Genomic DNA, 22,404 nt, shown 5'->3' on the forward strand with positions numbered 1-22,404 from the left:
TGGAAGAAGTGCTACAGAGTGCTGCAAGCATTACAGAAAGTTTATGGAGATGATGCTTTGAAGAAAACAGCAATTTATTCACAAGCACTTTAATCAGTTTAAAAATGAACAGGAAACACTAGAAGTTGAACCTTATAGTGGATACCCTTTGATGTCATGAAAGTGAAGGAACTTGTGTGAAATGATAGGTCAATGACTGTTGTGAGACTGCTCATGAAGTTGAATTGTCTGTAGGCTCATTACGCACAATCCTGATGGAAGATTTAGGGATGCATTATGTGTGTATGCAAAGTTTGTTCCACACTTGCTGTCAGATGATCAAGTGGACTGCAGGAAAGCCATCGCAGGTAGTTTGTTCAAAAAATCTATGCATGATCCAAGCTTCCTAGGAAAAACTGTCACTGGGGATGAGAGTTGGGCGTTTGCCTATGACCCCGAGACCAAGGTGGACTCATCCAAATGGCACATAAAACAATCCATAGTGATTGTTTTTTGTTTTTTCCCCCCTCGATGATGAGGGTATAGTGCACCATGAATTTGTGACTAAGGGGAGAAGCTTTATTGCTGCCAAGGTTTTGGCACATTTGCATGAAAATATGAGGCAGACAACCTTAAAAATGGAAGGATGACTGCATCCTGCACCATGACAATGTGCCCAGTCACATGGTGATGGCAGTTCAGCAGTTTTTTGGATTGTGGGGGGAGGGGGGGAAGAACCACACTCATGCATCAGTCTCCCTGCTCTCCTGATCTTGTGCTATCTGACTTCTGGCTGTTCCCACAAACTGAAAATGGGGCTTCAACGTCATTGTTTCGTTACAGTGGATGATATCAAGGAAAACAGTGAAGTAGTCCTATGTGCACTAAAAAAACATGATTTTTAAAGAATGTTTCAAAGCTTGGGAAGACTCCTGGAGCAAGTGTGTGTGTGTGTGTGTGTGTGTGTGTTTATGCAGAAGGAAAGTAAAGAAGGAAAGTATAAAAGTTTATTGGGTGTGAAAACTCAAACTTTTATAGTAAAATTCCAGGAACGTTTTAAATGTACATTGTTTATCACCTTGAGTTTAATATGTGTCCTCCATTTTGAAGGTAAAGAAGGAATATCTGACTGACATAAAAAAAAATATATATCTATTCTGGTCTCTGGAAATGCCACTTACAGCTTTCTTGAGATTATCACTTGAAAATGCCCATGCATATGTTTCTTCAGAGTTTTTAGCAGGAAATAATCACTCAAGACAGGTTACTCTTAAATTTTTGAGAGTAGTTGTATAGACATCTTCAGTGATTGTTTTTTTATGTAGCATGTAGTTTATCAAAAGAATTCCTTTCACATCCCAAAAAATAGTCACCACAGTCTACTCATGATCAGAATACTGAATATTTTGGGTAGTGGTAACTTGTGTTGTTTCCATTGAGTGGACTCCCATTTTGTTTTTCTGAATCCAAGTGATAAATCCATGTATCATTAACAGTTACGATTCTTGAAAGAAATCCTTGTGGATCGCAACATGCATATGTAAGTTTTCCTCACAGATTCGAGCCATGTTGCTTCTGAAAAGGTGTGGGCACCCTTGGCATGCAGCAAGATTTAACTTTTGACATGACTAAGTATTCATTGAGGATGATCAGTACCTACCTCTCAGAAATATTATATTCTCTGGCAATAATAGACACATTAATACACCTATTCCTCGAAACCTGGTCAGCAATTCTCAGCACATTTCCAGAGTTGTCACGAGTGGAGAGAGAGGATTCATTTTCTATGGATTCTTTATTCCATTTAATTTGCTTAGACAAAAATTTTATCTGGTATTCAGAAGGAACAGTGTCACCATTTACAGGCTTTGTGCATTGATGAATAACTTTTGGTCCATTCCCTTCTCAAAAATATCCCAATCACCTTTCAGAGAAGAGCTTTCAGAATTTAATGAAGAATCTGGTAAACAGGATAATTTCGATTACAACTCAAAAGCCTATTTAAATAAAGTGCCACATTTCCATAATCAGCAAGAACTGTCTGACTTAGTGATGGGTTTGGGTGTAACCAAATCCAGTGCAGAGCTCCTGACATCTTTTTTAAAAGAGTGGAATGTACTGAATCCTACTTGCAAGACTTGCACATACAGAAAAAGACATGTCGGTTTTTCACTTTTTTAGAAAGCTGCTGCAGAATCTCTGTTCTATATTTTGATCTGATCGGTCTTTATGAGAAACTGGTAGTAGTTTAAATCCAGAAGAGTGCAATCTTTTCATAGATAGTTCAAGTAAAAGTTTGAAAACTGTGTTACTTCACAATGGGAATATAGACCAATTGATTCCAATTGCACACTTCATATTAAAGATTACAGAAATGTGAAGCATGTGTTAGAGAACATCAGTACATATAAATGGGATATGTATTTCTGGGGACTTCAAGATACCGAGGCCTCTTCTGGGTTTGAAAAGGTGGGGGATTCGCTAATTTCCTGTGCTTTCTCTGCTTCTCTGATATCAGGGCAGCAGATTAGCACTAGTAGAGAATGGTCTGCCAGAATTGAGTTACAGCATGAATGCATGCATGCATACACACAGCATAGTAAGCAGTCTAGTGACCTGCCAAGTGATGCACCCTAGTCAGGTTACAGAACAGAATAGCAAAGTACATACTGCTCTATCTCAAGATTTAGTGTTATTGGGAAGACTACTTTCCATGAAATGGGTAACATTTTTTGTACTAAGGATAGCTGAACTAGAACTAGGTTGTGTTTAGAGAAATTGATGATGTTACCAAAAGATTATTATATTTAAGGGTGACAATAAAAGCAGTATTATTCATGTGAGGACTGATGATATTAAACAAATGAGTTCATAATTTGTTAGATTAATATAGGAACATGTTGACAAAATGCTGTGAGTTAGATCAGAATATGTATGTTTCTGCAATTCTGCCCAGATGTAACAGGAGCAAGCCTGGCTTTAGGGTAAGGCCGAGTAGCACTGGCCTAGGGCCACCAAGGTTTAGGGGATGCCAACACCCCATAAACCTTGGTACAAATTTTTAAAATTAATCATTCTAAAAAATAAAAATCTTGGCATTGGCAGAAGGGAGTGCCATCAGTCATTGTGACCTAGGGGGCAGCATATACCCTTGAGCCAGCCCTGGACAGAAGGGTTTATATGCTGAATGTTTTGTGGATAAAAAAAAAGTCCCTCAAGACTTGAGGGATTTTGCAAGGCTTTTAGAGAGAAATTTTTATCATCATGATCCACATTTGGATGTAGAGGGAATCTATTTTTTAGACATGGAATTCATCTGAACAAAAATAGTGCAAGAGTTTTTGCCACTATCACTGAAAATACTTTAAGAAATACTTTATCACTGAAAATACTTAAAGGGTTCAGGAAAATTGGGTGATATAAACACACATTTATCTGATGATATTATGGCTCATTCACATGCCTCAAGAGTTCTTGTTTTCTGCTGAAACAGCTGATATCAGCAAGAGGTCAGGAGGATAGCAATGTTGCAAATGAACAGGAAGCTTATGCTAGGGAAACAAGCATAAATAACTTCAAGGGGTGTGTCAGGGTAGTAAGCTATAGAAGAATACTTAGTCTTAACTGTATCTACAGTAATGTTAGGAGTGTTCTCAATAAAATGAGTGAAAAAGGCTCATGGTATTATCCAGTTGTAGGAGATAATGAGTTTTACTGTGGAACATAGTATATTTAGGAAGGATAGGGAAAAGAGAAGGGGATCATGCTTCTTATAAAAAGTAGACTGAGCATAAAATGAGCTTCTGCATATTCAGAAGTTATGTCTGCCAGCATAGAATCTGTGTAGTATGAGTTCACTGAAAGCAGAGGTATAATTGAGAGTGGCATTATCTAGAGACTAAAAGATCATGAAGATTATGAGAGTTTGTACATGTAGATGAAATGGGTGAGAAAGTGTGACTGTTTCATTATGGATAATTTCAATTTTCTCATAATTGATTGGAGTAAGTGGGAAGGAAACTCACCAGTGGGAACAAAATTATTGAATAAAATAGATGATTATTTGTACTAGAATGTTAGAGAAAATACCAGTAGCAAGAATATTCTAGACCTGGTTATTACTTATGAAGCAGATTATTATTATTATTATTAGCCATATGGTGCAAGGAAGCCTGAAGCTTATGCTGCACCTGCCAAAAAAAAAATCCCGAGTTACCCTGAGAGAGAGTTGTTGTTGTTATTTGGTTTTTAGGAGCATTAGCAACTAAGGCCATATTGCTCCGGGGATAAGCGGTGGTCATTCCCTGAGCTTTCTGCATCCTCTGTATTTGGTGGTCACAGGCTTGAACTCTGGTCTAATCAAGAAGCGTGTGCTTAAGCGTTGATGCATATGCACTGCTGCTCCTGCCCACCTGGCTACGAAGGCACCCTGAGAGAGAGAGAGAGAGAGAGAGAGAGAGAGAGAGAGAGAGAGAGAGAGAGAGAGAGAGAGAGAGAGAGAGAGAAGTAGAAAGGAATCACGATGAAAGAGAAGAATGATGATATCCAGCTCAGGACCCTGGGTTTGCCAAGCCCATACTCACTAGCTGCAAGCCCCTCGGGTTAAAAAAAGCCTCCTCCCCGGCGGGGAATCAAACCCCGGTCTGCCACGTGACAGGTGGGGATACTAACCACTATACTACTGAGGAACGGTATCATAGGGCTAAAGTATAGGGACCATTGGCAGTAAGTGATCATGCACTTGGAAGCTGAAGAAGGATGTTGCAGTTTAACAACTGCAACATCTTTCTTCAACTGCAATATCACTTCCTGCCAAAACAGATTTTAATTTTAGGAAAGGGGATTATAACAGTAGATGCTACATATCATACATCAACTGGGCAGGTTGTAGAGGGAGACTGAATACATTAGAATTATGGAATATCTTTAAAACATTGACTGCATGTTGATGCATATATACATGGGGGGATTTTTTAATCCATTTGATGAAAAACCACCTGACTTTAAGAGCCATTTCCTTCAGATATGGGGGAAGATAAACTGGGTTGTTAGTAGTGGCAAGTAATGCAAGGAAGCAAGCTTACACAGCATGGTGGGGAGGGACAACTCTTGTCTTTTCACTTGTTCATCCCTTCTTCTTTGTCTAGTTCTTCCTTGAATTTATTCAAACTACACCAGATGGGAGTTTGTTTCAACAATCAACCACCCACTGGCTGAAGGCAAATTTCTGCACATCTCTCCTACAACTGTCCTTCCTCAATTTGAATTCATGCTATCTCATGTATGCAGTCTGATCAAGAGGAAGGATTCCATCAGCATTAAGCTTACTCAATCCATTCAAAGCCTTAAACTCCTCAATTGGATCTCCTCTCAGGTGCCTAATCTCCAGGCACTGCAGTTTTATGAACTGAAGCCTTTACTGTTAAGAGTACCCTTTTGTTCCTCTCACTAATCTCATTGCTCTTCTCTGCACTTGTTTCAGCAGATCCAAATCCCTCCTAAAATGCGGCTTCCAGACAGGGCCGTTTTAAGAACTCTTGGGCCTCCCTGTGAATTTCCAAATGTGGCCCCTATTCAGTTTAAATTTTGTTTTAATTTTTTTCTGGGTCCCTCTTAGTTGCATTCCTTACCCTAAGTGAGGCCCCCGGTGTCCGCTGGGTGTGCCCATGCGTTAAAACAGCCCAGCTTTCAGACCTGTAAGTAAAACTAGTAATGGGTACTGGTAACATGGGGTTTTGTCAATGATATATAGGAATTTTGCTAGCAGGGAGAAGGAGGTGATTGTCCCTCTGTATAAGGCAATGGTCAGGCCGCGCCTTGAGTACTGCGTACAGGTCCGGAGGCCTCATTTTCGGAAGGATGAAGATTTGCTTGAGTGTGTACAGAGAAGGGCAAGATTGGTGAGGGTAATGAAGGGATCCTCTTACTAAGAGAGGCTTAAGTTCTGCAAATTGCAGCAACTGGAGACTAGGCACCTGTGAGGTGATCTGATTGAGATGTATAAGGCTTTGAATGGATTGAGCACGCTGAACCTAAGGGGGCATAAATTCAAATTGAGGAAAGACAGATGTAGAATAGATGTGCGGAAATTTGCCTTTAGCCAGTGGGTGGTTAATTGCTGGAACAAACTTCCATCTGTCATTGTGGAAGTTGATAGGTTAAATAAATTTAAGGAGGAACTGGACAGGCATTTGGAGGGAATGATGTGATTTTTTTTTTTTTTTTTTTTTTTTTTTTGGCTGATGCTGCATAAACTCATACACTTGCTTTCTTGCATCACATGCTACTACTACTACTGAAGACGTGACCTGACCATTGCTCTATACAAAGGAATAATCACTTCCTTATCCCTTCTGGCAAAATTCATGTATATCATTGACAAAATCCTATGAGCGACCTGTCTACACTGTTCAGAGAATTTCATATCTTACTGCTCAGTTACCCCTGGGTCTTTTTAATTCTCCACTACCCTGAGTATGGTGCCACACAGTTGGTACGTTGATCTGGGATTACTGCTCCCCATATGAAGTACATTGCATTTATCAATATTAAACTTCAATTGCCACTTCTCAGCCCATCTTCCTAATTTTTCTAGATCTTATTGCAGTAGCATACCTTGATTACTGTCATTAATCACCTCTACCAACCTTTTTATCATCTGCAAACTTAGACCTCAATATCATTAATAAATATAGAAAACAACTGTGGGTCCAGTGCTGAATCCTGCAGAACTCCACTAATAACATTAGTCCCTGAAAAGCAGTGTCCACTGATAACCACTCTGTCTTCTGCTACTCAACCATCACTTTATCCATAACAGCAACTTGCCTTTGATACCACACTGCCCTAGTTTGTATAGCAGTCTTTTATGTGCAACAGCCTAAAAAGCTTTCCTGAAATCCAAGTATATGGTATCAAAATTATTATTTGCATCCATTTCCTCTGTTACTGCATCGTAGTATCTAATCAGATTGGTCAGACAAGAGTGTCCCTTAACAAATCCATTCTGCAACTGCAGTATAACTTAAATCACAATGAGTAATCACAATATGTCTAGTAATGCATGCATATTATTAGGTGTATGATTATGGAATCAAATGTACTTTTTCAGTAGGTCCTAATCATGCTCAGTCGGGTTGGGAACAGTGAGTTGGGTGACCATAGCAGGACAGAGAATTCACTGTCATGTTCCTGAAACTGGTTAGTTGCCTGCTATGTGGCATGGTGTGTTGTCTTGTTTATAGACACCAGAGTCTGAATACACTGTCGTCATGAAAGGGTTTTAGTTGGTTGGTGATAATAGAAACATAGATGTCCCATCAAGCCATTGATTAATATTGATCAGAGGATCTAGGGTATGCCAAGAAAACAGTCCCTAAACCATAACACCACCCATCTCCAGCCTGCCAAACACTCAACAGTGTATCCAGGTGTCATGGCCTAATTTTTTTTTTCCTCCAAATGCAGATGTGCTCATCAGCATGATAGGGTTGGAAATGGGATTCATTAGAACAGTCAACAGATTTCCACATGTCAGTGATCCAGCGTTGGAGCTGAGATGCCCATTCAAGGTGCAGTTTCTCGTGTCTTGCAGTAAGAATGGGTACCTGTGATTGCCCTCAACTGCTGTAGCCTATATGGACTAATGTCCAACACTTGAGAATATTTGTCTTGCTATTCCTACATTGTACTGGATAGTTAGCTGGGCCACTGTTGCTGCACCATTATGAAATGAGACTTATGACGTTCACCACAGATGTTGACCACACAATGCTATCCCAAGTGACCTTTAGCTGGTTGTTCAACCACTGTTGAGCCAGTCATGGCAGATTCATGATACCACAGAACTATACATCTTGCCATCATAATCATCCACGTTTGAAATCAGAAAGACCTTAATGCCAACTCATTCTTCCTTGCAGACACTCAAAAATTGATCATCTCTTGTGCAAACTACAGTCTTATATCAGCAGTTCCTGACTTTGAGCCTTCACCACACCACATTAGCCCATTCCTACATAAGAGGGTGTTGTGCATGGAAAGCAACACACACACACCTTTTGGCTGATGGTCCTGTTATGGGTTATTGTCTTAAGATTGCAGGCAGCCAGCTCTGCAGCTTCTCATACTTAATACCCAAGGTCAAGTATCACTGATTTTTTGTTTTTTTTTTTTTTTTTTTGTTTTTTTTACTTATCCTTTCCTGTAATATAAAAATAGACGTTTAAAGATTTTTGTAATTATTTTTTTGAAAAAAATTGATTATCAAGAATACCATATGCAATAGGAATCAGTTAAATAGGCTATGCCAAATCAAAAATGTTAAAATAGGATCGTGGGTAAAAAAGTTGCACACCACTGATTTAAGCTGTGCACAATACAAAAGGAAAGGAAATATCTGTATTTTGATCTTTCTTTCTATTTTATTTTTATTTTTTACATTTTACAGTAATCAGTTGTGGAGAACCAGAGATACCACCAGGAGCTCATATTATTGGAAATTCAGTTACTGTTCATTCTATAATTACATATTACTGTGAGAAAGGGCATCTCCTGACAGGTTCTGCAGAAAGAGTATGCAGTCAAAATGGAAAGTGGTCAGGAGAAACACCAACCTGTAAATGTAAGCATAAGAAATGTTTTTTTATAGTGTAATGAAATTGTCTATTGATTCTATCAAATATAAATATTTAAATATTATGGTGAGAGAAAAATTTCATTTGTTACAATTCAGTGCACTGGTTAAGATACATTTATTAGACTGAAATACAGATAACTAACAAATAAATTTTAGAGATATATCACACATCCAACTCTTATTTTTGGGTCCAGATGTCTTCTTCAATGGATTAAGTATTAAACAAAAAGAATACTTTAAGAAACATTTAAAAAAAAAAAAACTGCAACAGTTATGGTATTTGGCTTCTGCTGTTTTCTGAGAGTTCCTGTAGTAATTCTAGGGGTCTCTCCATGCCTTTTCTGCCTGGCTAGTTGTCATAGTGATCATTCTCCATTCATCTTGTTCTAGCTGTTGTTGAAATTGACTGGTGGAGGTGGATGAGGAAGAATTCAAGGGCAGGTCAGGCCACCAGAACATTGGGAAATTTTCTGGTGGGATCCATGGGCTCTGTTTCACATTATTCTACTATGGATCTTAAATTTATGAAAAATGCTGATAAAATGACGTAAATTTATTATGATTTTGTTTTGGGGATTTTTGTTCAATAACTAATTTTGGTACACATGGTTTATTTTGTTTATATCCAATTTGAATGTTGTGGGAACTGAAAAACTCAAAGCATTCTATTACTTTTTAAGAACTGTATAAAAAAATTAAAAAGAAAGGGTAATCAGCTTTTTTAGTCACACAACTCGTGAAAGTGATTTCTTCTTCCACTGCATCAAGCTTCATTATGTGTCTCTCTTCTTACTAAGCTTAACCCATATTCAAAGTCTTTCCTCTGGTGGATGAACTTTCACCAATCTCAAGCTACATTGCCAGTTTTTGGACCTTTTTCAAGAAACTGTCATTTCATGCTTATAAAACACATGGTCTCCATACCTGATCACAGTATTCTATGTACAGTATCATAATTGCTCTACACAAGTGTTTCAATTAAAAGACATGGGATTCTCTATCTCTTAATATTAGTTTTAGGCTGTTTGTCACCTGGACCTTTTTTTTGTCATATTTTAATTTTTGAATTTAGTGTTAATGTTGAACTAGTAGTAGTAGTAGTAATGGAGGTGTATGAGCTTATGTATCAGCCAAAAAAAAAAACCCAATTCACACATCCATTCTCTCTAAAAGTTTGTCCAGTTCCTCCTTAAATTTTAACCTATCAACTTCCACAACAATAGATGGAAGTTTGTTCCAGCAATTAACCACCCACTGGCTAAAGGAAAATTTCCGTACATCTATTCTACAGCTGTCTTTCCTCAATTTGAATTTATGCTCCCTCAGGTTCGTAATCTGAGCCGCTGCAATTTGCAGACCTTAAGGCTAATTATTACTGTTTAAATTTTGCCTAACCAACTGTTTTTTTTTTTTTTTTTCTGTGGAAAGTTGTTTGTCATCTTCGGTTTAGTCTAAAAATGCCATTGGCATACTTCTCAAATGAATGTTAAATGATTTAATTTGAATAAAAAATAATAATAATAGAGAAAAGGCAATAATAACATAAGTGTTGTAGCATGAGGCAACACAACACAAACTACCCTCACTCTACACAACTAAATGTGTGTAATGAACAGTGAATATCACATGCATATGTCATGTTTGCTGTGTTTTTCTTAAAATAAAATTGATTTATGTTTGTTTCAGAAATGCAGAGATGACACTTTTAGATTAAAATGAACATGGGGAACAACTTTCCCACTGAGAACAAAAATTGTTTGTTGATTAGGCAAAATTTTAATTTAGAAATTGCAAAATCTGAATGATAATACTTAGCCTTATTTTAACATCAAATTCAAATATTTAAGTCCAAATTTAAAATGTCCAGATGACAAATTAGTCTGAACCTAAAAATAAGCAAGGTTGACCCCATTGTCCTTTAATTGAAACACTCTGTATAGTGGCATTACACTGAATTGCATTAGAATCCCCCCAAATATGACTTCATGTATTCCAATAAGGCAAAGTTGGCATTAAAGCATTTGATAGAATGGTGTTCCATCTAAAGGATTGGAGACATGACTCAACCTGAAGCAAAAATAGTAGTGGGAGGAGTATTTCAAACAAAGCTGCCCTCATGCAGTTTTCCCATACAGCCATGTCTCATGTGCACCAAGAGTTGACCAACTGTGGGAAAAACCACCAGCCACATGTTATTGACCAAAGAGTGCAGCAGACAAACAGACATATCACAGTGGAGCAACTGACCATATACTACAGTACAAGGGTAAACACAGCACATTTCAATGTAGAAAATGGGTTACATACTAGTATGGTTGGGCTTTTACAGCCAGTTGTTGTTGTTATTTGGTTTTTAGGAGCATTAGCAACTAAGGCCATATTGCTCCGGGGATATGCGGTAGTCATTCCCTGACCTTTCCGTATTTGGTGGTCACGGACTCGAACCCCAATCTAATCAAGAAGCATGTGCTATGCACTGCTGCTCCTGCCCGCCTGGCTACGGAGGTGCCCTTTACAGCCAGTGGTCTGTATCAAAAGCAAATGTGCCTACAGTGGGCACTGAATCATTGGATAATGGATGGCTGGCAACAGGTTGCCTGATCTGATGAATAGAATTCCCAACTGGATTATGCAAATGGTTGGGTGAAGTGTATTCAATATGAGACTGAAACCTTGCTGCTTTAAGGGCGTTGTACAGCAAGGACTACATAATGGTCTGGAATGTTTGGACGAGAGATCCTGGGTCACTCCTGGTACTTATTAGCCAGCATTTCACTGAAAACTACAGGACCATCATCAAGACACTTTTCAGTTCTCCATGTCAGAGGGCTGCAGTAGTGTCAAATTAGTTCAGTAGCCATTTTAGTGAGTTTTCTGTTGTCCCACGGTCACCCTCTCCTGATCTCAGCTCCTTTGAACATCAATTAAATTTTGTGTGGGACTTTGTGAAGCTGGCCATATGGTATGCAGTATCATTGAATACATGGATGCATTGCAGTTGGCATGGGTTACCATATCTGTGGACATTCTCCAGCATCTCATGTAGTCCACCTGAAACATATCCAAGCCATATGATAAAGGTGGCACAATCAGGTATTAGCTAGGTGTTCTTGATGCAAAGTTATCTCAATATATAATCTCCCTACTTCTGCAAGTAATTATTCAAAAAATCACCAACAGAATACCACAGACCCCTTCCTTGCTTCTCTGCACTGCTTGAACTAACAGCTGCCTGAATCACAACTTCCAAATTGATTATAGTAATAGCCAATCAATGCAGGGAAGCCAGAGGATTTTTGTTGCACTGGCTGGGAAAAAAAAAAACAAAAAAACACATGCACATGTGTGCTCGCACACACACAAGTAGACAAGAAAATACAGATTATTTGCTTCCTTCCTCACATAGGTAACTATCCAGTTGACCTTTAAATTTATTCAAACTGTCAGCCTCAACTACCCATGAAGGCAACATGTTCCAGTGATCAACGACTCACTGACTAAAAAAAACTTCCTACAGTCTAGTCTAAACCTCTTCCCCAGTAATTTGAATTTATGCTCACAAGTTCTGGAATTCCCTATAAAGTGAAAATTTTCCTTACCCTTCTCAGAGTCTTATAAACCTCAATCAGACACCTCCGACATGCCTGATTGTCAAGCTGTGTAGCCCATGTAGTTGGAGTCTTTCCTCATATGGTCACCCAGTTGCCGATCTCACTGTGCAATTTAGTATTAGCAATGGCCACATGATGCAAGAACGCCTATAGCTTATGCTGCACCAGCCAAAAAAAAGAATAAAATAATAATAAAAAAATTTTAAAGAATAAATAATTAATAAAAGAAAAGGAAATAGACAACCTATGCATTTCCCTCCTCCCATAGGCAATGTCAGCCTCTACCACCCATGTAGGTAACTTATTCCAGTAATTTATAACTCGCTGGCTAAAATAAAACTTCCTGCAATTCGGTTTAAACATCTCCCCCTTAACTTGAATTTATGGCCCCTAGTTTAGAATCATTCATAACTGAAAATTTTATCCTCATTGATTTACTTATGCCTCCTCTCAGAGCCTTAAACACCTCAATCAAGTATCCTCTAAGCTGGCTAGTTTCCAAGCTCTGCAACCCACATATTCGAAGTCTTTCCTCATATGGATGCCCTTTTGCCAATCTCATCAGGTGAGTTACCCGTCTTTGGACCCTTTCAAGAGGCTCAATGTCTTTCTTTCCAGGTGTGGAAAGAGAGTATTCCAGGTGTGGTCTAACAATAGCCTTATATAATGGGATTATGATGCTCTTATTTCTACTAGCAAATGTTCGATAAATCAGCTATAGGACACAATGGGCTTTCCTTGCAACCTGTCTACAATGCTCGGAGAACTTCACTGACCGTATCATAATTCCCAAGACCCTTTCTTCCACTACTGACTTAAGTTCAACTGCACCAAGTGTATAAGTTGGGTTATACAGTAACCCCAAGTGGGGGTTACCGTTCCCTAGGTGTAAGACCTTGCACTTTGCTGGATTAAAGCAAAGCTGCAACTTTTCTGACCATCCCTTAAGTCTATCTAGGTCACTCTGAAGAAGCTCTGCTTGGCAGTGATCATTAACTACTCTACCAATCTTTACATCATCTGCAAATTTAGACATCATGCCTGCTATCCCTTCATCAATGTCATTTAAGAAAATTAAAAACTTTTTGAAACTCTTCACCTTGATCCCTTTTGGCAGGCAATTCAGTTCATTCTAATGAACTATAACATGCTGCCTGAAAATAAACTTTATATGACCCAATCTTCTGTTACTTTACAAATTTTGTATTTGTGTTCCCTGGTTCTTCTCTTCTACCATTAAAAAATATCTCTCTCATTCATTTACTGATTCTATTCAGGATATTATATACCTCTATGAGGTTCTCTCAAAAATAGGTAATTGTCAAGTTTTGCAGTTCTCACCTTCTGAGATGTTCTTCTCATGGATGTTGATTAGCATCCCTTACCGATCTGGTTGCCTTTCTCTGAACTCTTCTTAGAAGCCCTGTTTGTTCTTCAAGTGTGGTCTCCAGACCTGAACACATTATTCTGATTGTAGTCTCACCATTGTCTTATACAAAGGGACAATGGCATCCTTTTCCATATTTTCAAAGATTCTATATATCATAGGCAGGACACCATGTGTTTTCCTAGCTGCTTGTTTATACTGCATGGAAATTTCATGTCTGACTGAATTGTAACCCCTAAATCTTTTCATCCTAAACCACTTTTAATCCCCCCCCACCCAGCTTATAAGCAACTGCTGGATTTCTGTTTCCTAGGTGAAAAAAAAATTGGGGTGGGTTGTGTACGGGGACACAACCGCAAACGTTTAAGGCATGAATCTGTCTTTGTATTATTAGAGGAAGGGTAAGATGTAAATGAATAAAGTCTTGGTGGTTATAAGTGAAGTATAATTTTATTTATCAAAGGCCGATGATAGGAGAAGTAAGATGCATATGGCATAGTATTTACATCGATAACAAAGGTTAAAGCTATACAAGTGTTGCCCAGAGTAGTGGATGATGTAGAAATGTACTTCAAGTTGAACTCACATTGAACTTTTGAATTTTTCTTTCCGATGATATACGTTTCTTACATTTATGTTCATATTTCCTTTGCAATTTTTTCGACATTATGAAAATTTTCTTCAACTAGGCACACTTATCAGCTTATAACTTTACAAATTTTATTTTATTGGTTATTATTGCTAAATAATATTGTAGATCCTGTTATTCTCTACAAATCGACACTAATTTCAACGTCCTATCTCTTCACAATCCAAAGTTACACTGCCCAAACGGCTTGCAGCTTTGCCATTTTTAGTGTTCGCGTGCAAGCACTACCCCTCCCCCCTCACCGCTGAGGGTGGAGGGGTTAGTGCTTGCACATCAACGGACATAAACCCTCTATCCAACAAAATTTAAATCATTAGATTATCATTTATAGTTTATGAGATATAAGCGTGACAAATCTTGCCATTTTTTTGGTCGCTAGGGTTTTCGTAGCGACCCCCTATACTGGACCATATTTAAAGATGTATTCACGTCAAAACATTACATTTAGAAGCATTAAACTTCACCCCATTTTCAGACCATTTGTGCAACTGTTCTAAGTCACTTTGAAGCAGAATAGTGTAGTTTTGGTTGTTAACCACCCTTCCTACCTTCATCAGCAGACTTTGACAACTTACCCTCCATGCCTTTGTAAATTTCATTAATAAAGATGCATTTTAAGCAGGAGGAAAACAGGACATTTTTGAGTCAAAATAGACAAAAAATAGGATGTGTTTTTTTTGATAGAGTGCTTTCTAAAAAGTTGATGATGATGAAAAAACAGATTTCTTGGAATAAACAGGAGGATTTTTTTTTTAAAGTGAACACTGCACTAGAAATTAAATTTCACTGGCAAAATACACATTTTATGTTAAAATAGAATACAGGATTAACAGCCATGGGATTATTCATAAGATGCTTTTACCAGTGGCAGCTTACCTAACGTTTTTCTCTCTGTGGATTTCTATTTTGATATTCTGTTAGACATTAACTAATTTTGACTACTTCAAGAAAGATACTGTTGCAGATTTTGTCCACTTCAGAAATATTGAGTCAAAGTTTTGTTCATAATAATGGCCTTGCTGTTTACACTTTATTGTCAGGAACATTTCCAAAGCTTCACCAGAATGAACTCCATTTTTGTTTTTCTAATCTGTCTGAATATTCTCTCACACTGAGCAGTGCCTAAGATGAATTGTTAAATTGCCAAACATGACTTGGGATAGTTTTTTTTTTTATATTTCAAGCTTCCTTGTGCACTTGTGAGTTTCCTAACCAAAGACCACTGTACATAAATTCTTTCTTTTTTCATAATAGCATTTGGTAGGTTCTCACACTGTGACTGACAACTGCTGCAAAATATCTGTTGCTCCATCTGTTTCTTTTTTATGACAACAAGAAGTACTGGAAACTTCTGCACAAAAAAAAAATTCAAACTTGAAAATGATGCACTACTAATTGATGAAATTTGTGCTATGTTACCTCAGCATTTATAAGAAAATCATTTAAATGGGAACTTGCGTGCCATGTAGTCACGTGCATTCATAATATACTTCCTCACTGAGCTAAAGAACAGAATCTTCTCATGTTTTAGACTCTTTATGATCTTGGCAGTAGAAATACTCACCCTTCTGGTTTACTCTGCTATAGTAACAGTTTTCAAAATGAAAGTGAAAGGTTTGAAAACCATTGGTAACATGCATTTGCACATAAATGCTTAACTATATCTAGGAGTAGTGGCTTAAGTACATCAGTGGACGAGCTATGTTTGGATTTTCAAACATTGGCATAACATTTAAAAGAAACAACTGGTGTCAGACGAAGGTAGCATGGTTTTTCTGGGAATGTTTCAACTTTATAGTAAAAGATATGCTTGAAACATAGAATTAAAGTTAGCATTAGTTGAGACATATGATGCAAGAAAGCAAGCTTATACAGCATCAGCCAAAAAAAAAAAAAAAAAAAAAAAACCTTCCCATTTCACCCATCCGATCACTCCAAATGTTTGTCTAGTTCAGCCTTAAATTTATTTAAGCTATCAACTTCCAAAACAACAGATAGAAGTTGGTTCCAGCAATCAACTACCAGCTGGCTAAAGGCAAACTTCCACACATCTTTTCTACAACTGTCTTTCCTCAATTTGAATCTTTGCCCCCTCAGGTTCTTAATCTGAAGAAACGGAAGTATCCCATCAGCATTGAGCCTGCTAAAACCATTCAAGGCCTTATACACCTCAATCAGATCACCTTGCAGGTGCCTAGTCTCCAGCTGCTGCAATTTGCAGAACTTAAGCCTCTCTTGGTAAGAGCATGCCTATAACACACTACTACTCTCATTTTCCTTTTCCCAGTGTTTATGTCACACCAAACTGACTCAACAGTGCACTGTCCATCCATGTCAACTGGATGCACTTTGTTAGGTTTTGTGTTTCTTAACTAACAGCATAACCCCCTCTCCCTTCCTACCTTGTCTATCCTCACATTGTACTCCCCAAATTCCAATTCTGTACTGCTTATATTTATGTGACATCATGTCTCTGATATCACAACAGTATCTGCCTTTGATGTCTTGATCAGCACTTCAAATTCACCAAATTTATTTACTATACTTCTACTATTGGTGTACATGCAAGTATACATGCACCTGTTCATACTCTTAGTTACCCTAACATAGCAGCTCATGTATTTATTTGTTCCATGATGACTCCCAACAGCTCTTGAAATCCCCAGCAACCTGCTCTCTAGGCTGCTGCTCATTACAATAGAAGCAGTGCAAGAATCACTTTCGCCTCTGCTGTGGCTATTGTTAATCTTTCAGTCTGTGAATCCTCCCAAGCTAGAAATTTTCTGACCCACCTAACATTGCCTCAATAGCATCAGCAAAAAGTTGTTTTGTTTCCTTAAAGAAAGGAGTCTATAAATGAATAACTGTAACTATGTATTCATATTCAAGAAATGTGGCAGAAAACTATTTAACATTTATAGATTTATGTTTTCTCTCTCTTTTTCAATGAAGATTTACTGTATTTTGTCTTATCTCTACGAGTGGAATATAGTATTTTTTAATGTAGTTGTCAACTGTCTACTCACATTTATTATATATCCCCTCATCTTTGAAAGACTATATTATAGGGTGTTAAAATATAATTCATGTCTTTTAAGAAAATGTGTTTTTTTACATTGAATACTCTCAAATTCTTCCAGATATTGACTGTGGACGATTAAGGCGAATAAGGAAAGGAGAAATTATTTATCAGAATGATACTACCTATTTGCATAGTAATGTCTTATATTCTTGCTCTCCTGGTTACAAACTGACTGGCGAAAATCAGCGTTCTTGTATGGACAGCGGTCATTGGAGTGGTGTTGTTCCTAAATGTGAAGGTTACTTTTCAATGAATATTTTCTTTAATCTTTGTTGCTCTATTAGATAAGTGTAATGGGTAATTCCATGTCAGTTCAAGAGTGCACACAACCTGTTGAATTTTCATGAAACTTGATAAATAGTTAGACGTCATGATCTTATGTACATTTACAAAATTATAGCTCTTTGGCTTGAAAGTTATTAAACTAAAGGGAAACAAGTAGTATGAATTTTTGAAGTTTCAGGAAGTTTAAAATTTTCATATCTCAGTCTGTAAGTAAGATCTTGGGTCACAAGAATTTTGTGAGGTCCTTGTGATTATATAATCAAAATAGAAAAAAAAGAGTTTTATTTTTCATGGTTACTAAAGTAGCAAAAACCTTGAAAAATAAAATTTTCATTTGAAATTTTTGAAAAACTGTACTTTTAAAATTTTGAGAACACTTGTCAGCAACCAAATTTCAGCTTGTGACAGCCATGATCTGAGCATTAATTATTTAAAACTGAAATGTAGTGTTCTACCTCAGGTAAAATGTCAAGAATGTGTGGGAAAGTCAGTAATAAGTCTAAAATTAAAGGGGAAAAAAGGGAAGCATGTCAGGAAACTGACCTGAACAAAGCATATATTTTTCATATAGAATTCACTAGACTAATTTTTGCTTTTTCTTAATTTCTTTAATAATTCACTTTCACCTGTATTTGAGAATGTGCATTCAACGCAATGTAATTTTTGGAACATTGAGAAACAATAACATTCTGAAAATTCATAAATAGTGGTTAAAATGTAAAAGTCTTGAATTCATAACCTAAAGTAAACAATTTTGTGCTGAGCTATAAATCAGAACAAACCTCATTTTATCCAAAGTTTATACCATATACAGAAACTAACCTCAGCACAAGCAAAAAATGAATGAGTACCAAACTATAAACAAAACCCAAGAGTTGCTGCTAATAGTCCGGAGTTCAATCAGTATGCTGAAAGAATCAAACAGTGGTTAATTTCACATGCCTTTACTTTTATAGTACAGGGTTGTTAAAATTAAAGTATCCCTATATAGAGGACTCTGGAGCAAGTTCTAAGGCTCGTACTGAAGAGAAATTTGGACAACAGGTACAATAAAGAATGTGCTTGCCATTTATTGGGAAAAAAAATTAGTTACAAAATTTGTCACAATACAAATGTGGCAATACAAATCACTTGAACAGCGCTACAATTGTTCAATGTGTCTTCCATTTTGGTCAACAACAGTTTCCATTCGAAGAACAGCATTTTATACGGCAGAACGTAACATGTCAACTGGAATAGCCAGCACATGACGTCTAATGCTGTCTTTCAGATCTGCCAGAGTTTGACATCCTTCCTGATACACCTGGTTCTTCAAAAAACCCCATAACCAGAATTCGCATGCGGTGACGTCCAGTGATCAGGGTGGCCAAGATGTCTGGAAACAACAGCTGCTGACCCGTTCATCTGTAAATTGTTGCCTTAGCAATCTTTGGACACAATGGTGGATGTGGGGTGGCATACCATCTTGCATGAATATGGTATCCTGAAGGCACCCACGTTGTTGCAGCTCTGGTATTGCGAAATTTGCCAACATTTCATAGTATTGCTGTCCAGTGATGGAACAGGTGTAGGGTCCAGTAGGTGTTACCTGTTAAAAAAAATATGGCCCAATCATGAATGTGGCCATAAATCTACACCACACTGTCACTTTTGGAGAATGCAATGTGACCTTGCCCAAATGCGACAGTAGTGCATATTCACTTGTCCATTTAAGCGGAAGTGGGCTTCATCACTCCAAAGGATGTTCCATGGCGAATTGTCATTTGCGCCAGAAACTGAAATGCGTATGTGAAACGAATATCTGCATTACCATGCTTTAGCTACTGTAGCATGTGCATCTTGTAAGGATAGTACCGCAACACCTGATGCATTGCTAGCCTTACAGTGGAATAATGCATGCCCACTTCACAAGAAACAGCTGGCACACTTGTGCTACCACATAGAGATTGACTTGATAAATCCACGACAGCCATAGCCACACCTTCAACATGACAGGAGTCCACTCGTTTTCGACCTCTACCTGGTTGAACACCAAGATGTCCTGTCGCTTCAAATTTCGCAGTCATTTTGCAGACAGCACAAAGAGTCATAGGTCCACACTTTATGTGCTTCTGATGCCAGAATTCTCTGATAGCTGCAGCTGCATTGTTGCTGTTCTGATAGTACAGCTTCACTAATAGTGCCTTTTCCTGCAACATTGTTGGCATTGCTGCTGTAGTGCAGGCAAATATCTACTGTATGATTTTGAAGAGACTGCTTTGCTTTTATACAGTGCAGTAGACAGTAGAGAGCAGAGTGTACAGTGTGTTTAGTGTCAAACAGCAACAGGGATTCCCCTCCATCTCTGCGTGCTATACATTGTTCAGTACAGTAGAGCTGAGTAGTGGTGCTGTGGCAATAACTTACGATTATGCAAATAACTTACGTTATTTGCATAATCGTAACTAAGATAGTTACGTGCCATACAGTGACAAATTTTGTAACTAATTTTTTATTTCCAATAAATGGCGAGCGCATTCTATATTGTACCTGCTGTCCAAATTTCTCTTCAATACGAGCCTTAGAACTTGCCCCAGAGCCCTCTACATAGAGATACTTTAATTTTAACAACCCTGTACTTGTTTATTGACCGCTTAAGAATGAACACCCATATGCATTATGGCACAGCAATTAAGTGCTTTTTGAATTCTTATATGCATAACAGCACATCATCACTTGTAGTGCCATTTAATGCTTATATGTATCAAAAGCAGTGAACATATTAATATATTGTAAATTTAATTTGTGTTATTTTATAAATTAACAATGGTTGTTACAAGATCCACATTGAATATTTTGTTCAAGGATACCGTGACTTAGATGGAAATGGCCATAGGTGATTCCCACGTGAGTCATGAGTTCATTGCCTGCGTAGCCTGCAGCATATATTCAAAGGTTGATCTAGTTGCTAATCATAGCTCAACTGATGATTCTTTTCTTTTTTCTCAGTGAAAGGAGTGCACCAATCGCAAATTAAAACTGGTGCATTACTACACTGCTTGACAAAATTTGCAGAACAAAATGTTTTTCATTAATATTTTATTGTGAACAGTGTTGCTGATGGTGAATATTTGACTTAATAGGCATCTTGACATGAAAATTCTGAGTATCCAATAGAAATTGATCTAACACCTTACAGAGCCACACATTATGTGAATTATTCATGTCTGTAAAAACACAGGTTGCAACCACGTCTCCAGTACACAGGTTGAAAAGTTATCATTGTTTAGATGATTCTTTGAGCTCCATTGGATGACTTGAAGCTGGGCAGTTGCAGGTGGCATGTTGGATTAATGTGTCGTGCAGTGTCATCTTGGCACTATGGAAGCAGTTTCAGGATATAGGAACCATTACAAGAAGAACTGGCCAATATCATCTGGGGGCAACGTCAATCAGAACAGACTATTATCTGGCTCTAACAGCAAGATGCAACCCTACAATTTGCTGTCATCAACTGTCTCTTGAGGTTACTGCAACTACAGGTGAAAACATTTCCAACCGGACTGTGTTAAGAATTCTCAATTCAAGTGGACTTGAATTGAGAATTCTTAACACAGTCCGTTTGGAAATTGCTCATATATAAGCTGTGAGGTGTGAGTTAGGTGCAAGTAAAGATATATGAGAGTGGGAGTAATCTACAGACCAGAAGATTATGACAAGAGCCACTATATGCAAATGGAATGGGTGAGCAAGTGTGAATGTCTTATTATGGGTGATTTCAATTTGCCCCTAATTGATTGAGGCAAGTGGGAGGGAAACTCAACATGGAAAACAAAATTTCTAAATGAACTAGATGAGTGTTATTTGTATCAGCATGTATGAGAAAGCACTAAGTCTTAACTGGGTATACAATTATGTTAGGAGTGTAATCAATAATGATGACACTCCTGGCAATAAGTGCAAGAGTATTCTAGATCTGATGATCAAGTCTAGAACCAGATAACATCAAAGGTTGACAGTATAGGAACCATTAGCAGGGAATGATAATGCAGTTCTCTGTTGGATGATGATGAGAGAGAGAGAGAGAGAGAGAGAGGTAGCAGTTTTTAAAGGCAAAGAATTGGGTTTAATTTCAGGAAGGATGATTATGACAGCTTAATGTGCTACATGACCACTGTCATTTGGGACATAGTTCACAGAACATGAATACATTAGAATTATATTATGTATACCTATAAAGCTATAGTCACAGAAGCTTTGAATATGTATATACCATTAAGAAAATACAGCATAGGGAGGATTGTAAGTGAACTAGCCAGTTTAATAGAGGAGAATTGGATAACAAACTAGCCAATTTTCTGCCTCCACAGAAAATGAGGACAGTAAGAGATACAGAGTTATAAAAAGTGGTGAAGCTTATAACAGCTATAAAATAATCTGTAATAGTACCACAGAAAAGGTTAGCTGGCGAAGGCAGGTTATGAGAAATTTCTAGCTAAGGAAAAACAAAGAGTGGGGGACAAGGAGTTTGTGGTTTTCTAGTGTAAAATTTCTGAATTACATTTCATGCCAGCATAGGCTTATAAATTTCTTTTTGTAACAGGCAGCTGACCCATCAGAAAAATAAGATACTTTTTTTTTTATATTTTCAATTTAGTTTTAAAGCCAAAAAATCAGTTGGAAGCTTTTGGAATAAGTGCACACAGTTACATATTGTGTTTGAGTGATTCTGATATTACTAGTTGCTCTAATATTACTGATTAAGCATTATTACTAAACATTTTGGCAGTGCAG

General features: G+C 37.6%; 1 protein-coding gene across 1 annotated transcript in view; it reads left to right on the forward strand.

Moving 5' to 3' along the window:
- The window catches only part of LOC150085626 (P-selectin-like), a 292,465-nt gene that overhangs the window by 198,916 nt on the left and 71,145 nt on the right, over nucleotides 1-22,404 (forward strand). Inside the window, exons 15-16 of the mRNA XM_090374622.1 lie at nucleotides 8,429-8,602; nucleotides 17,405-17,584. Coding sequence (XP_090230748.1) covers nucleotides 8,429-8,602; nucleotides 17,405-17,584 — 354 coding nt within the window. The remainder of the gene's footprint in view (nucleotides 1-8,428; nucleotides 8,603-17,404; nucleotides 17,585-22,404) is intronic.

This window comes from Mastigoproctus giganteus, chromosome 5 (genome assembly GCF_048544385.1).
Source record: "Mastigoproctus giganteus isolate SK-2022 chromosome 5, ASM4854438v1, whole genome shotgun sequence".
In the NCBI taxonomy this organism is placed as follows: domain Eukaryota; kingdom Metazoa; phylum Arthropoda; class Arachnida; order Uropygi; family Thelyphonidae; genus Mastigoproctus; species Mastigoproctus giganteus.